Here is a 15,776-nt window from a genome sequence, read left to right as displayed (position 1 = left end):
GCCTCTAAAGTTGGCTAGGATGACCTACTCCCTCATAGCATACTTGGTTGCGACATTCAACAACTCCTATGTCATTTGGGGGCCTCACAACCAAGCGCATGGATGAGCACCTTGCACGTGGTGCCGCAAAGTGAAGGCATTGATGATGTTGGCATCAGTGACAATGGGCAGTTTGTTATGCTTCTTGGATAAGCGTTGAATGTCTTCATCGAGATTTTTGGCCACTGTTATGCAAATCCCAAGAGTTTTTGAGTTGGGTATTGGTACCTTGGAAATGCCCTGCAAAGATAAAGTAGAGGTTGACCTAGTTGCAGATACACCTAAAATCCAGTTGTTTAAGCTAGGCTACCCTCGCTAAGCTTGAGAGGAGTAGCGGGAGGTGCTAGACTATGAAGTCATTGTCTACCCTTTTGGCCCTCATCATAAGATGGATGTCCTTGATCCACTAGTTGGCTCGATCTCCCCATCACACTTACTAAAGTAGGTTGGTACGCACAAGTGCTTCGAGTAGTGAGTCGCCCATATCCTAGTCCCAAATGCTAGGGGACCAAAGTGCTCCTGGTTTAGGCTTCCCTCTCCTTGGTTGAGGTATAGGGATGATGACTTGGCTTGAGATGCCACCTTGCCTCAAGGGTGTCCCACATGTCCTAGTCTCCTTTGATCTAGTCATGCATAGGCGATCAACATGTGTAAGTTTTGCTTCACTGCTTGCACTAGGCTTGGCTCTTCTCATCTTTAGTCAGCCAAAGTTGTTCATGGAGCTATCGCCACCACTACTACCTTGGGAAGCATGCATGTCAGAGCAATCCCCATCTAGTGTTAGTATCAGCTAGGATGACCTTGAGGTGGTGTTGTGACGATGGGATGCCAAGCTCTCTACTTGTTGCTCGAGAACAATGCTAAGGATGCATTAGGCATCTCGGATGTTCTCATTGGTCTTTCAGTCTAATGTGTCAAAGATGTCACCTAGGTGACAAGTGACAGCCGCCATGTTCTACACTGCCTAGGGAAGGCATAGTAGGCTAGGAGCACCCACGTGGTTATTGACCTCGTGCTAGATAGCATGTTGGTGCTCGATCTCCTCTTTCATCTTTTTGATCTTAACTCACTCAACTCTAGGTTAGCCTACCAAGCATTAAGGCACTCAACCTTCTCCTAGAGATAGGTGGCATGGCTAGTCAGACTTAGGTTTGGGGTGTGATGTTGAGTTCATCAGCGTCCAATTATTACCATGGAGGATCAAACACTCCCTTCCTTGTGAATTGTTGATAGCCTCATCAGAAAAGCACCCCAAGAGTACCTTAAGGAAGGTCCATGGTGAGGGACATCGGTCCCTGTGGTGCCCTATGTCTAGCACTTTGGTGTTCTTCATGTTAAGAATGCTTAAACAAGGGTTCTTACTTTGGAGGAATTAGGAGAGAGAAAGATAGAGAGATAGAGAGAGAGATATGTGTAGGGGGTAGCGCTATGCTGATCTAGGGTTTTTTTGTGACTATGCTAATCTAGGGTTTTGTTATAGTTGAGTCACCCTATCTAAGTTATGATGATTAGATACCTTCTAGAGGAACCTGTGCCTCCTGTTATATACTAAGAAGGCCATGGGGGTACAAAGTTGATAGTTCTCTACCTAGGAATTCTTGCCCTAGGCTTTGGTCTTCTTCTTGGCACCACTAGTCCTCATTTGTCTTGTAGTTAGGGGTTGATTTGGTGTTGACTACTAGGTGCTCTCTACAGAAGTGGTGCCTTTCTTAGGTGAACCTTCTCCTATCTTCTTTTGCACACCACAATTCTCCCTCTACCCTATGGGTCTGCCAAGCAGTCCTAGAGCCCCCACTTCATGGGCTTCAGGGACTTCCTTATCCTATGTCACGCCCCAAGCATTACCCTGTTGAGGGAGTGTCCGACAATGCCTCATGGCTAAGGAATGTGACGCTAGTGTAGTGCTTTTGCACAAGTCAGGCTCTAAGCATGGGATAAATTCTCGAGCTGGCTTCTAGCTTGGCCCGAGGTGACTGTCTCACCCTTAGGAGTTAGGACAACTATGTGTGGCTCGGCCAGGCTGCCTTGGGCTGAGAAACCCCGTATCTTGGTCGGGCCTCTAGATTTGAGCAAAAAGATGCCAGAGTGAGAGTTTTGCCTTTCTCTAATCAAATGGTGTAATGAGTTTTTCTCTAGCTCTAATAAAAAAAGCAAGCCACCTAAACCGCAATTCTAGTTAGTTATGATCACTAGGTGCACATGAGCTATGTTTGCACTTTACTAATTAAAGACTAGTGAGCTAACTAAAATGAACAACTACTTACTCGACTAAGATACACTAATTCAACTAGAACTACCATTACATAAGTAAATAAGAATGTAAATACAAGAGAGTGGTAGAGGGGTTATACTAAACTGACAAGTGACAATCAAAGAATACCTAGAGAATTCTATTGGGACAATTGACACACAACCTTTATTGTGAGGCTCACTTGCTTGCCGACAAGCTAGTCCCTATTCTGAAGACTTGTTCACTTAGTGATTCATGAGCTAATGGGCATTACAAGCCTAGCCTTACACAAAGGCGCTGCTAGAACCTACACTAGATGAGGGCACTCAACTTCATGAGTGATTTACTAGAGTGCTTTTGGCACTCTGTTGAGGGAATAAGCCCAACAATTCCACACAAAACACCGAGAGTAGCCACGAACAATCACCAACTCATGCTAAGACTCCTCAAGCTGCTCCAAGCCATCAAGGTGGTAGCAACGACCAAGAGTAACAAGTAATCCCGTAGCTCACACAATCTCTAGTGCCACTAGATGCTCAACCTCCAAGCAAATGCACTAAGATCACTCCGAATCTCACTTAGAGGACAAATCAATGAAGGAGATGTGTGGGAGGCATTTAGCTTAGCTCATAAGGATGTATCAATGACCAAAATGTCTAAGATAGTGAGCCAAAGCCGGCCAAGTTCAATTTATAAAGCTCCTAAGGCTCTCATAGTTGTTGCCCCCCTTAATGTTCTATCTAGGCTTTGACTGGACTCACCAGCCACTAGCATCTGATCAAGTCTAGGGAGCTCCTAGAGCTACTCAACAAAGACCAGATGCATCTGGTCACCTTGATCGAACTCTCCTAGAGTTTGGATAATTATTTCTTTAAGATAGAGAGCAACAAAAACTAAACTAGATAGGTCTGAACCTGGTGTCCGGTCGACAATAGCGTGTTTAGTCAATTCTAATGAGCTTGTGTTGTTTGGTAAACTATGCAATGGGCACGTCTGGTTGCTGATGTACTCAGCATCTGGTCTAGCCAGCATGTCTAGCCACACCTAGGGTTAGGTACTGGACATGTCTGGTCACATTTTGTGAACCACTTCAACTCTCTATTTCATCCCTTGTGCAAATGTGTTACTCCACCAAGTTTCCAACACTTGTGTACATGAGTTAGCATTTCACAAACATGATTTTCAAGGATGTTAGAACTCACTAGATCCTAATGCAAATGCATAGAGTCAATTCACCTAGTGGAACTTAGATAACCGTAATCACTTTTAAATCACCCCTCTTAATACTATGCCTATCTGTCCTAAATCTAATCACACCCTAGGGTGTCTTGATTAGCAAAAACAAAAAATGGTCCTACCAAAACTAGGGACTCTCTCACGAGAGCGTTGTCTCTGGTCTGTTGAGTCATACCTTGTTTGCTAGAGGGTGCACGTGAGTGCACCCAGTGGGTGTAATCCCCGAGCCCACGGCTGACTAAGAGAGTGAGCTAGAGGGTTATTTGGACTATTGTGCCCTTAACACGAGGAATTAACATACCCCTATGTTAGACTCTCATCACTAGTCCTAAAATGAACAACTAACCAACCAGCCTAAAGTGCACTCCTAGTATTGAGTTCTTTCAAATCACCTTTCATTGTGGAATAGGCTCTCTTTAATTAGTTAAAATGATCATTACATTACTATGAGTCACTGGAGATGTGGTCTCATTTTTTCTTGGTCATCGATATCTCAATCCTTTATCTAGGCAATTGAAGCATATCGGTCTACAAGTATAAAATTATAGCATCACCAAGATATGGATACACATGACTAGATATCATTAATATTTTGTTTTAAAAAATAAGTGTTTGACTAAAAACAAAAGTTATATGTACAATAAATTGAAACCAGTACAAAAAGATTTGCGAAAAGGGCTATAAATATCTCGCCTTGTCCTTGACATGCACTCCATCAAAACATCGTGGTTCGTACAACAACCTCTTGTGTAGTACTCAAGCCTCATACCTCATGGATCCCAACTTCAATAGTGTGTGGAGCACCTCTGAGATCAATATGGCAAAGTCACTCATCACTAGTCACATCACCAACAACACCTACACAAGTAGTGCCCATGTCAACAATAACTTTGGGATGCCAATGGAGGCTCCACTCGTAGACAACATGGGCATGTTGAAATGTTGTCTAATGGATGAGACTAGAGCAATGAGGTGTAGAGAGGGACAACAACATATGCCAAATGTTGTTCCTAAGCAAAGGAGACATGCAGTGAGGTTTTGGACTACACACGAGCATAGGTATTTCATTTTTGCACTGATTTGGAAAGTTTTTTTCACATCTTGAGTGTTATGTGTAGTACAACTAGCTAGCATGCCATCTTTAGAATTTCATACCATGAGATTTGATTTTCACTAATCTTTAAAGTATGGATAGGACATGTATTCTTATCTGATTCTTAATCTTACTATAGGAATTTCCTCCATGGACTAGAAGTGTTTGGGCGTGGTAAATGGAAGAACATCTCCAAGTACTTCGTCCCCACAAGGACACCGGTGCAGATCTCAAGCCATGCACAAAAGTATTTCCATAGGCAGGAGTGCACCACCAAAAAACAACACTTCAGCATCAATGATGTGAGCCTCTATGACACACAACCATGGGTGCAGAACAACTCTTCTAGATGGGAGACCCTCACCTTCACTAGTGGTGCTTTCAACACAAACTACAACAACTTTGATGGAAAGCATGTTGCCTTCAATAGCCTTGCATGTGCGAGCCAAACAAGTTTCAACCAGGTAGCTACATGGATTACAGACCAACAAACAACAATAAGTTCTTTTGTAGCTCCAGTAATGGAGGTGGATGGGAGCCAGATGACTAGTAATGGTCATCAACTGGGACACTTTCTTCACAATTAGTGGACATGGACAATATTCCCTAGTTTTTATCTATGGTTCATTTTCCAATGATGCATGGAAAATCTAGTTGGTTGAATATAGTTTATGGTGTTAAGTGTCATTAGTACCATTTGATATGGTTACTAATAGTTTCATTGCCAGAACAATGTAATGAAATACTATCAATGTGTTATTTCTATATTAATGTATTTGTTTGTATGTGTTAGTTATATTTTGTCTGTCTTATGTCCTTTGTTTGGTATCTCATGAACATTACAATGATTGTATATAATTATGTATTATCATTGTTGGTCATTTTCTTTTTGTAACACCCCATGTCAAAAATCTGCTTATTCTCTAGCTTTGCACATGGAACGGGTTTGTATACGCATAGTACCTCTTATACTTTTGTCCTCGCTTCATGTAAAAGGGCTAACCTAGATGTGCTAGTTGGGAGTGACAAGGATTATAAGATGGTCGTCACCTCATAGACTTTCAAGGAGGTACTAAACCCACCAACTATAACCACACATGAGCCACATGGGTCAACTACGTACTACATGTTCCTACTGGACTAGGGTGTTACATTCACCCCATCCCCTTAAGGGCTAATCCCATCAATACTGCACCACACATGCTCAATTTTGGATGGCATGTGCCTATTGTAATGACCCACATTGTTCCAGATGAAGCCTTGCAATAGAAACACTTATCCCAAATGTTCCAAGCGAAAACTCTGAATTCTCAAATAGATATTTATTAGTTACTAGCTTTCTCTACTAGGACAAGTATTCATTTTCATAGCCTAATATGAACCAAGTCTCCTATTTCTTACCTAGAACTGCCCCAAGATCCTTGGCTGTCAATTAAAGTCAAAGGGTCAGTGAATATTACTCGTAGAATGTTGGTCATGGTTTTGCACTACTTCATGAGAGCCAATCTAACCCATAAGCCTCAAGAATAACTCCAATGCCAACCTTCCCTAATCCCAAGGTTAATTTCTCAAACGCGGTGGACTAATGGAATGTTTCATCACTGCTGGCGGACCATCCGCCACTCCACTGAGATAGCAGATTGAGTGGTTCATGAGCTATTTTCCACTTCATGAGCGATGACCCACATGTCAGCATGAAATGGAATACTAGCTAAGAATTCTTAGCTTCACTCATACTTCTATCATTTCCCTCACCCACTCACTCTCGCTCTATTAGAATGAAGAACATGGAAGGAAAAGATGAACTAGAGTGAGAAAGTGGAGAAGAAGGAGATTGGACAGATGAACAATCATGAAAAGGGAAACGACATTATTCCAAGAGCAAGGACTCGAGCTTCACCATCTTCTTCATGCCATGGTTAGCTCAAGAACTCTTTATTCTCATTTTCTTGGCTTCAACCCCTAGGACCTAACTCAAGTTTTCTCCATGCATGAATGTATCAAGGACATTGGAAGTGGGTCCATCATCTTAGATTTAGAGTTGCTACAACTTAATCCTCTCAATCTTCATTTTCGGTGGCAAGGAACTCAACAAATCCCAAGCTAAGTTGTCATGCCCAATCTCAAGGATTTGCCTTCCTTTTATCATGATTTATGGATTAATTTCCAATCCCATAGTGCATTTGATAAGAAAGATCCAAACCCTAGCTATCTTGAGCCTAGTCACCTACCTAAACCACCCAGCAAGCATCTAACACATGCATGATGCACAACTCCTAGCATCTAAAGTTTAATCAAATCACTTAGTAAGTCATGAAAAGCTTAGAGCATAGGTTTTGTAATCGGATCAACAGAGAGTCCACCAAGCCCCAAAGTTGGCCAAACCTCTTAGCTAAACCTCTGAGTGAGATGGCAGAGGGTCCGACACAACATGCGGATAGTCTACAGATTTATAAAGTCCACTTTCCAAAGAAACCTGAGAGCACCCATTTCCAACCGGAGTATTCGGCAACACTATTGCTTCTTTCAACATGCATTGTTATCTGAGTACTTACTGCACCAATAGCTATGGTTTCTTCAAATGCATCTCAATGGAAAAGTATAAATGCAAATGTTGCAATATGCGCACTTTACATACTTCATACTCCCTCCATACCTACAGAGAAAATCGTTTTAAACAAGGTTTAGGTCAAATATAGAGAATATAAATCATGAATAACTTTTAAGTTGTTAAGTTTGAAAATGTGAAAACCATATGAATAGATTTGTCTTGAAAAATACTTTCATAAAAAATATACATATACCACTTTTTGATAAATATTTTTGTAAAAATAGGGAGTCAAAGTTACGCTTTGGAGACCGTGTCGCTGTCCTAAATGACTTTGTATTGAGGAAGTAATTCAATAGAAAAAAGTGTACATGATCCTTTGACCTTTGTTCATGTGCCTACTTTACCCCCACGAACTATGAAACCCTGTATTCATCACCCTAAGGGCCCGTTCGGTTAAGCGTTCTCGGCTTGGAATAGCCCGAAACAATTCGAGCCCAATATAATTTAACGAATGGTTTCAGATACAGAACAGTTTCAGGTTATTTTGGGCTGCAAACGAACAGGCCCTAAACTTTTTTTTAAAATTAAGCATTTAACACCTTCTAGTGGTTGTGTCTCTTAGTTTGCCGACGTGGCCGTCCAAGTGGCTCACATGGAAACGCTGGTGCTTGGCCCCACACGTTGTTAAAAGAGGACGACGCACAAACATAGGATTTGTTTAGTTGCAAATTTTTTTTGCAAAATGGACACTATAGCACTTTCATTTGTATTTGATAAATATTGTCTAATCACATAGACTATCTAGACTCAAAAGATTTGTCTCGCAAATTACAGACAAACTGTATAATTAGTTAATTTTTAATATATATTGTATGCTTCATATATGTGCCATAAGATTTGATGTGATGAGAAATTAAAAAATTTTACAAAATTTCTCACAAACTAGGCCGGTAACGACGTATTATGGCGGCCTCGACTGCTTCGGCGCTGAAAAGGGAGTAGAAGGGCCACCGACAAAGCTAAGGCCGAGGCTCATTGTCGTAGCGTAGGGTGTTGCTCACTGCCATCTGGGCAGCCATGGTGTGAGAGCTGATAGGTGGGCCTGGACACCACGTCATCAAAGGTAGCCACTAGTGTGGAGGGTCACGTATGCAAAACCATCTAGCAAAACCACTCAAGAATTGTATGTCTAGTTATACAAAATTTAATGTGTATAATACTTGATTTTATAGTTTAGAGGGGTTTATATAGACTTTTTTCTATTTTTTTAATAGTAATACCAATAATATATGAAATAGCGTACTTTAAGGTAAAGTAATACTTCAAATTTTATATTATGTAGCTAGTGTGAGGTACTGAAATTTAGTGGATGTAATTCAAATAATAGAGCTAAAGCATGTGGACCATAGCGTCACGTTTACCTGCCTTCAACGAAGGTAAGTGTGAAGCATGATCCAAAAGTGCATCACCTGATCACAAGTAAATCATCACAAACAACGTATAACAGACTAGAGGCAAGTATCAAAAAAATAAAAAGGTTATTTTTTTCATCCAAAGGTATCAAAATCTTTGCAGGACATAAGCGAATAGAGAAACATTTGTTTCCTTATTTTTTCCATGTATATCATTGGTAAGACCTAGTTAGAATACAAAAACATAGCAAGTGGTCATTTAAATGTGAAACTTAACTTGTTCAAAAGAATGAGTTGCTAACAAATTTTTATTGAGATATTTCTTCTATGAGTGATACCCAAACTTTCGTCCATTAATGTTATCATTACTTATTTTTATTGGAAGTACCATCTTTTTCCATTGAATAGTTGCATCTTGAAGACTGAATTACTAAGCATTTTTTCATTAGGAATCACCATCTATTTTTGGAATTGCTCCTTGGTAAGGAGTGAGCTGCAATTTCTTTTTTACTTACCTTTTTTTATTAATTTAGCATACTTTCCGGCTTCAGTTTAACTAGAGATGAGTTCTCAAGCTGCAGTTGAGTCCGTGGTGTTCATGCACTCGAATCAACTTATCTTCTTATGTGGGATGGTTATTTTTTCTCAAAGAGTCTGTCTATAAAGAAACTGAGTGTTTCTCCCCTCCCACACTCGACTTCTTCCCCACACGCCCACGCTCTCCCACCCACGCCGAGCTCTCTGGTAGCGGCCACGGTGGCCTCCTCCTCCTCCTCCTCCTCCTCCTCCTCCTCCTCCTCCTCCTCGTAGATCCAGCCGTTCATAGCCTCCTTGCCGTCGAGCACCCCACCCTTCTTCTCCTTGTCGCCAACCTCCGCCCCGCCGCGGGCACTAGGGTTCGTCGGAGCTTCGGCGGCCGCCTCCTTCCCCTCCCACCACCGCTGCCATCTTCTCTAGCTTCGGCAAGCCTCCCCTGGCCTGACCTGGCCCAGCCGCCACTACCACGACCAGCTCCCCTAAATCGCCCGGCCATCATCTCCACAACCTGTCCTACCTACCTCCCCTAGGTCAGGCCCTTCTATCTGTTGGAGTTGGAGAAGAAGACGGTAGTAGGAGTGGTGGGACTAGGAGTTGGAGAGCTCACCAGTGGCAAGGGGAGATTCAACTGCCCGCTAGAGTAGGGGGAGATCTAAGCCACCGTGCTAGAGCTAGGGAAGAAGACGGCGGACGCAGGTGTGTGGGAGGAAGAAGAAGACAGTAGTGGCAGGGGGAGATTCGACTGCCCGCTCCCTCCTCCGCGCTCAGATCCAGCAGCTGCAAAATCGTGTGTGAAATCCAGGTAAACTACTCGGTTGTTGTTTAGCATTCTTGTTCCCAAAATGTACATATTGTCTTTATGCGGTAGCACGCTACAACCAAGATATATATTGTCTTCCCGTCAAAGGTTTATAATAAAAATAGTTTATCTGCCAGGAAAATAGAAGAATGTGTATGCAAATAGTGGAGATATTTGCAAATTAGCTCTATTTCTTGCTCAAATTTGTCGGTACACCATAGGTAAATGCCATCTTCATGTCAGTGAGTCGTAGGTCATGCTTTTATATATGTATCATAATAAATGACATATTTGAGTACAAACTGTAAATAAATGTCGTATTTGAGTATAGTGCTATACTGAAGAAATAATTGATTGTAAATTTATTAGATTCCAAACACAGGTCAATGTAAGTATATTTTACTCAAAAGCGGTTTACCTACATGACAAGATATAGGCAATAATAAGCAAAGGTCAAATACTGTACAGGTTAATGTTTAGTTTCTTGTTCAAATGTCTTAAGAATATAGTAGACTTGTATAAAAGACATGTATGCCTTATATAAAAGAACTGGCTGTCGTTCATGATGAGTCTATGACAAAAACATATATTCCTTATATAAAAGATTTTTGCCTCAGCTTTCAAAATAATACTATTTATGTGGTACAGTGAACATAAAGTAGACTTGTATGCATATATGTCAAATGTCTCGAGAATAAAATGCATATTGTACACTCTTCAATCACTGATAAGGCTAGAATGACACCTTGATAAACGAGAAAAATACCCAAACCATCCTGTAGGAAAACATAGACCATACATATATACAATTGACCCAAAGTCAAAAGTTTACTTCTACTATTAAGATTATAGCATATTTGGACAGCAAACAAAAACAAGAGTAATAAATGCCATACCACAAGGAAAGATATGAATATAGGATTGCCAATTTGCATTTATTTAAGTAGTGGAAACACATTAATATGGCATTTGGTTGCACAAAGCTCAAAGTCAAGTGATTAAACATTTGGAGCCACAATACTTTATAAAAGATGGAGTCAATTGATAGTAGCAAATCTAGACATTTGTTTCCTTCCAACATGTGTGCTCGAGAATAGTGGTATGGCCTATGCACATCCTTAGGTGTTATGGATGTGCATGCTTGTATTCCTTGACACCTAATTAGCATGCCAAGCACACTATTGAAAAATTGTTGGGCTGCACCAAGATTTGACCTCACATAATCTAAGTCAACTCTAGGATTTGCATGTAGCAACTATGTCTGTCTTACACATCAAGGCCTGTGAGTACATCATTTGTGCTGACAACACAAATGTCGAGGTTTGTGCAATTGTTGCCTTCATTTATCTTACATGAGAGAGAACACACACAATGTGTAGAAGTTGTGTGCTTATGATGAGGAGATACTCTTGGAAGTATGGTCCCGAAATCAAGTTAGGTAATTAATCCTAAAATGAACAGCTAATTAACCATCCAACCTAAATTGCACTCCTAGTAATTTGTTGTGTCATATGACCTTCATTGTGTAATAGGCTCTCTTCAGTTAAAATGGTCATTGTATTACTATGAGTTGATATGTGGTCTTGTTTATCCTTGGTCATTAATATCTCAATCTTCTTGCGAAGGATTGATATCTCAATCTTTGATTTGAACAAATGAAGTATGTCAAACTACAATTCTAAAATTATAGTATCACCAAGATATGGATACACATGACTAGATATCATTGATATTATGATTAAAAACAATTGTTTGACTAAATATAAAATTTATGTACAATCAATTGAAACCAATACTAAAAGATTTTCTACAAGGCCTATAAATGCCTAGCCTTGTCCTTGACATTCACTCCATCCCAACATCCTGGTTCATACAATAGCCTCTTGTGTAGTACTCAACCCTTACACCTCATGGATCCCAACTTCAACGAGGGGTGGAGTTCCTCCGAGATAGATATGGTGAAGTCACTCATCACTAGTCACATCACCAACAAAACCTACACAAACGACACAAACAAGAAGCACAATGAGTTTGTGGATGATCTCCAAGCAATGTTCCCATGGAAGGAGAAGCACCAGGTGATTAATTTATATGTTGAGCTGGTAGTGGAGATGACGATGGCACAGAGTAGCAACCAACATGTTGTGGGAAGCAGTGCCCTTGTGAATGTTGTTCCTAAGAAAAGGAGACATGCAGTGAAGTTTTGGACCACATACGAGCACAGGTCTTTCACTTTTGCATTGATTGATTTGGACACTTTTGTCACATATTCAATGTTAATTTTCCGTACAATTAATAATCATGTGGTCTTTAGAATTTCATACCATGAGATGTTGAGATTTCATTTTCACTATTCTTTAGATTATGGAATAGGATATGTATTCTTATCTGACTTACTATTATTATTATAGGAATTTCCTTCATGGTCTAGAAGCATTTGGCAGTGGTGAATGGAATAGCATCTCCAAGTACTTTGTCCCCACAAAGACACCTGTGCAGATCTCTAGCCACGCGCAAAAGTATTTTCATAGGCAGGAGTGCACCACCAGAAGACAATGCTTCAACACCAACAATGTTAGCCTCTGTGACACACAGCCATCAATGCCAGAAGACCAGTAATGGTCATGAACTGGGAGGTTTTCCTCATAATCAGGGAATGGACATGGACAATATTAGCTAGATTTTATCTATGGTTTTAGTATCCAATATAATGATGCATGTAAACCTAGTTGGTTGAAGACAATATATGATGTTAAGTGTTAGTACTGCTCTATAAGGGCTACAAATAGTTTCATTGCAAGAACATTGCAACGAAATACTATCAATGTGTCTGTGTATGTCTTAATTATATTATGTCAATCCTAATGTTATTTGTTTGGTCTATCAATAATACCTATATGAACATTACGATGAGTCTATATAATAATGCATTGTTACTATTTGCCAATGCCGGAACCATAGCCGAGAGGCCCCTACTCCTACTGTCTCGATTCATGCACATGTGGTGTTCGATGAAATGTCGCACCATCACCATCCTTTGACATCAAGCAAGCCTGCACCAGTGTTCACCGTGTTCACCTCCCAGTGTGCTGCCTTGATGTCTGTTGTGGTGCTCCATGCTCGCGCTGCTGAAACACAATTCCAGCTCCATCTGCTCTGCAACACGGAAGCACTGGCACCATGAAAGGCCCTCAAGGTTGCCATGGACGTCACTTGGTCATGCGGAAGCAGGTTGCAACGATGGGTCCTGCAAGCATGTCTGAGCTGCTCGGTGGACCCCTCAGCAGTGTGGAGAGGGAGTACAAAATCACAATTCGAATTGCTGGGAGAACAGATTTGTACCACCTTCAGCAGTTTCTGCATGGAAGACAGAGGGATATGCCTCAACAAACCATACAAGTACTTGATGTTGTCCTCAAGCAGTCGCCATCTTTGAATTATGTCACACTGTCAAGATCCTTTTTCTCTACTACCTTTGGTCACAAAGACTGACATTAGGTGAGGGGCTTGAGTGGAGGGGTTACTACCAAAGCCTATGCCCCACACAAATGGGCTTTCACTGAATATAAATGTATCAGGCTATCAGCAATATACCTTTTTAAGCCTGTGACAGTTATCATTGTGGAGGAGTTTCTGAACATGTGTGATACATCTCGACCTTTGTCAGACAGAGATCATGTGAAGATAAAGAAAGCATTACGCAGAGTTCTCATTGAAACAACTCATCAGAAGATACAGGATAACAGGGGTTACATACTCCCATCCCTATGAGCCAGTTGATATTTCCTGTTGATGATCTTGGGACAAAAAAGACTGTTCTGTAGTACTTTTGGGACAAATACAACTACAGTTTGAAGTATATATGATTCTTGGGCTTGTCTTGAGGCTGGCAGTGATACACAACCCGTATATTTGCCTAGGAAGGTTTGCAAGACTGTAGAAGGGCAGAGATAATCTAAGAAGCTTGATGATAGACAAGTGACCAACAATACTTAGAGCAACATGTAAACGTTCCCAGGAGAGCGAGCAGAGCATACGTGATATGGTTCTGCATAACAAGTATGCAGATGATAGGTTTGCTTAGGAGTTCGGCATCAAAGTTAGCGGTGATCTAGTGACTGTTCCAGCCCGTGTGCTGTGCCCTGTTGAATCTGGTAAGGAGAAAACTTGTGCGCCAAGTGTTGGACAATGGAACATGATCAATAAGGAAATGATCAAGGAAGGAACTATTGATAACTGCACTTGCTTGAACTTTTCACGCATGCGTCCTGATGAGGTACAGAGGTTCTGTATGGATCTGACTCTAGTCATATGTGCAATGCGACTGGAATGGTTATGGACCTGAGGTCGTTGTGGACTCCACCTCGATTGTTATCTCTGCAGATTGAGATCCAGAGTATGGGAGCCCAACAACTCAGACCGACTCCTTGGCTATCTTTTTATAGTTATATACAACTCTGGTGTCACTGGCATGGGATACAAAGAGGTCTGGAGCAGATCCATTATTCCTGGAGTACATTCTTTGCTTACTTGTAGTGGTGACTTTCTTGTGTTTAAATAATTAGGCAAACCAGAATATAAATCATGACAAATTCAAGAACTAGATTAAGAATAACTTATATACTAGCATGATTTAACAGTAGCATAAACATAACTACTGGTATAAGCATAGCTCATGCACTAGTCACATTAAATAGCTGAAAGAAAGACATCGGATCACGAGATGTGTACTTTTTGACTATAGCAGGAGGCGATGTCACCGGTGATGGAGATGCAGATGGTGGTGGCGCGAGGTCGTCAGTGAGCAGTGGAGGAAGAGCTCGAAGCAGTTGACGACAGATGCGTAGGGACTAACGCTGCCTGACTTGGATGGGAGCCGTCATGGAAATCGGGAGCAATCCCGCAAAAAACACTTTCCAAAAACCTTACATGTCCTCTTCCGGTGTAGGGTCGCATGGACGAGACTACGGCGGTAGTGCAGTAGCAAGAAGAGAAAAATACTATTTGGCTACCTTAGGATTTTTCAACTAGAACTTCCAATAGTAGTTTTTGGCATGTCTTTTCTTAAGAGGATTGGTACTGTATATATAGTGACGAAAACTCCCTACCTCCATATCAATTAGTAATATAGTATTAATTGATGTTGCACCTCCTACCTCTACTTATGGATTTAAATATTAAAGCCCATAAGAAAACATTGGTATTGGACTTTTGAGATTTATTAGAATTTCTTCGTAAGGATTTAGAGGAACTATTCCATATAAATTCTTACATTTCTGGACTAAGCTCTTCCAGGCGTCTAGCAACCGATGGCTGCTCTGTTGGAACTCTGGAACCGAGATAAATGTCGCAGTTGTGCCATTACCTCCTTTAATTATGTGTCTACCACAAGGGCATGGAGATGGATTCTTCACTTTCAGAAATGCTTCCTATTTCTCAGGTACTATTTTGCTGCAGCACCAGTTTCCGCTGCTTGTGGACAAGTGGACGCACAAGAACGGAGAAATGTCAGGATGTCTGATGGGGCAGTGAACTCTGATGGGAAGCAAACAGCAAGCAGAAGGAGGCGCCTGTAGACGTCAGGCTGGGCCGAAGCTTGGACATAGTTATGTGTTCCTCGGAAGCTTGGAGATCGAATCTCCTTCAGAATAGTAGTACATATTTATTTATCTGACGACATATATAATGTTGCCAGCAGGGTCGGCTTGAATCTACTGCATACATCTCAGAAAAGTTGGAGATCCAATCTCTTCAGGAATTTAAAGAGAGTGGTAGTAGTCAGGTACTCCATTTTTCTTACAAATAGCACACTATCAGACACGTACAAAGATTGACGAGCATGATTCGAATAGAATACTCTTTGCTACAAACAACTCTCA

General features: G+C 41.1%; 2 protein-coding genes across 2 annotated transcripts; both read left to right on the top strand.

Annotated features, from left to right (window-relative positions):
• Window positions 4,278-5,185, top strand: LOC8069474 (myb-like protein J). The gene is made up of 2 exons (XM_002440529.1): window positions 4,278-4,564; window positions 4,738-5,185. The coding sequence occupies exons 1-2, from the start codon at window positions 4,278-4,280 to the stop codon at window positions 5,183-5,185; spliced, it is 735 nt and encodes a 244-aa protein (XP_002440574.1).
• Window positions 11,808-15,473, top strand: LOC110430251. Its single transcript, XM_021447571.1, has 3 exons — window positions 11,808-12,121; window positions 12,309-12,416; window positions 15,338-15,473. Exons 1-3 carry the CDS (start codon window positions 11,808-11,810, stop codon window positions 15,471-15,473), a joined length of 558 nt encoding a protein of 185 aa, XP_021303246.1.

The sequence above is a fragment of the Sorghum bicolor genome, chromosome 9 (genome assembly GCF_000003195.3).
Source record: "Sorghum bicolor cultivar BTx623 chromosome 9, Sorghum_bicolor_NCBIv3, whole genome shotgun sequence".
Classification (NCBI taxonomy): Eukaryota; Viridiplantae; Streptophyta; class Magnoliopsida; order Poales; family Poaceae; genus Sorghum; species Sorghum bicolor.
This window is presented reverse-complemented; position numbering and strand designations above follow the sequence as displayed.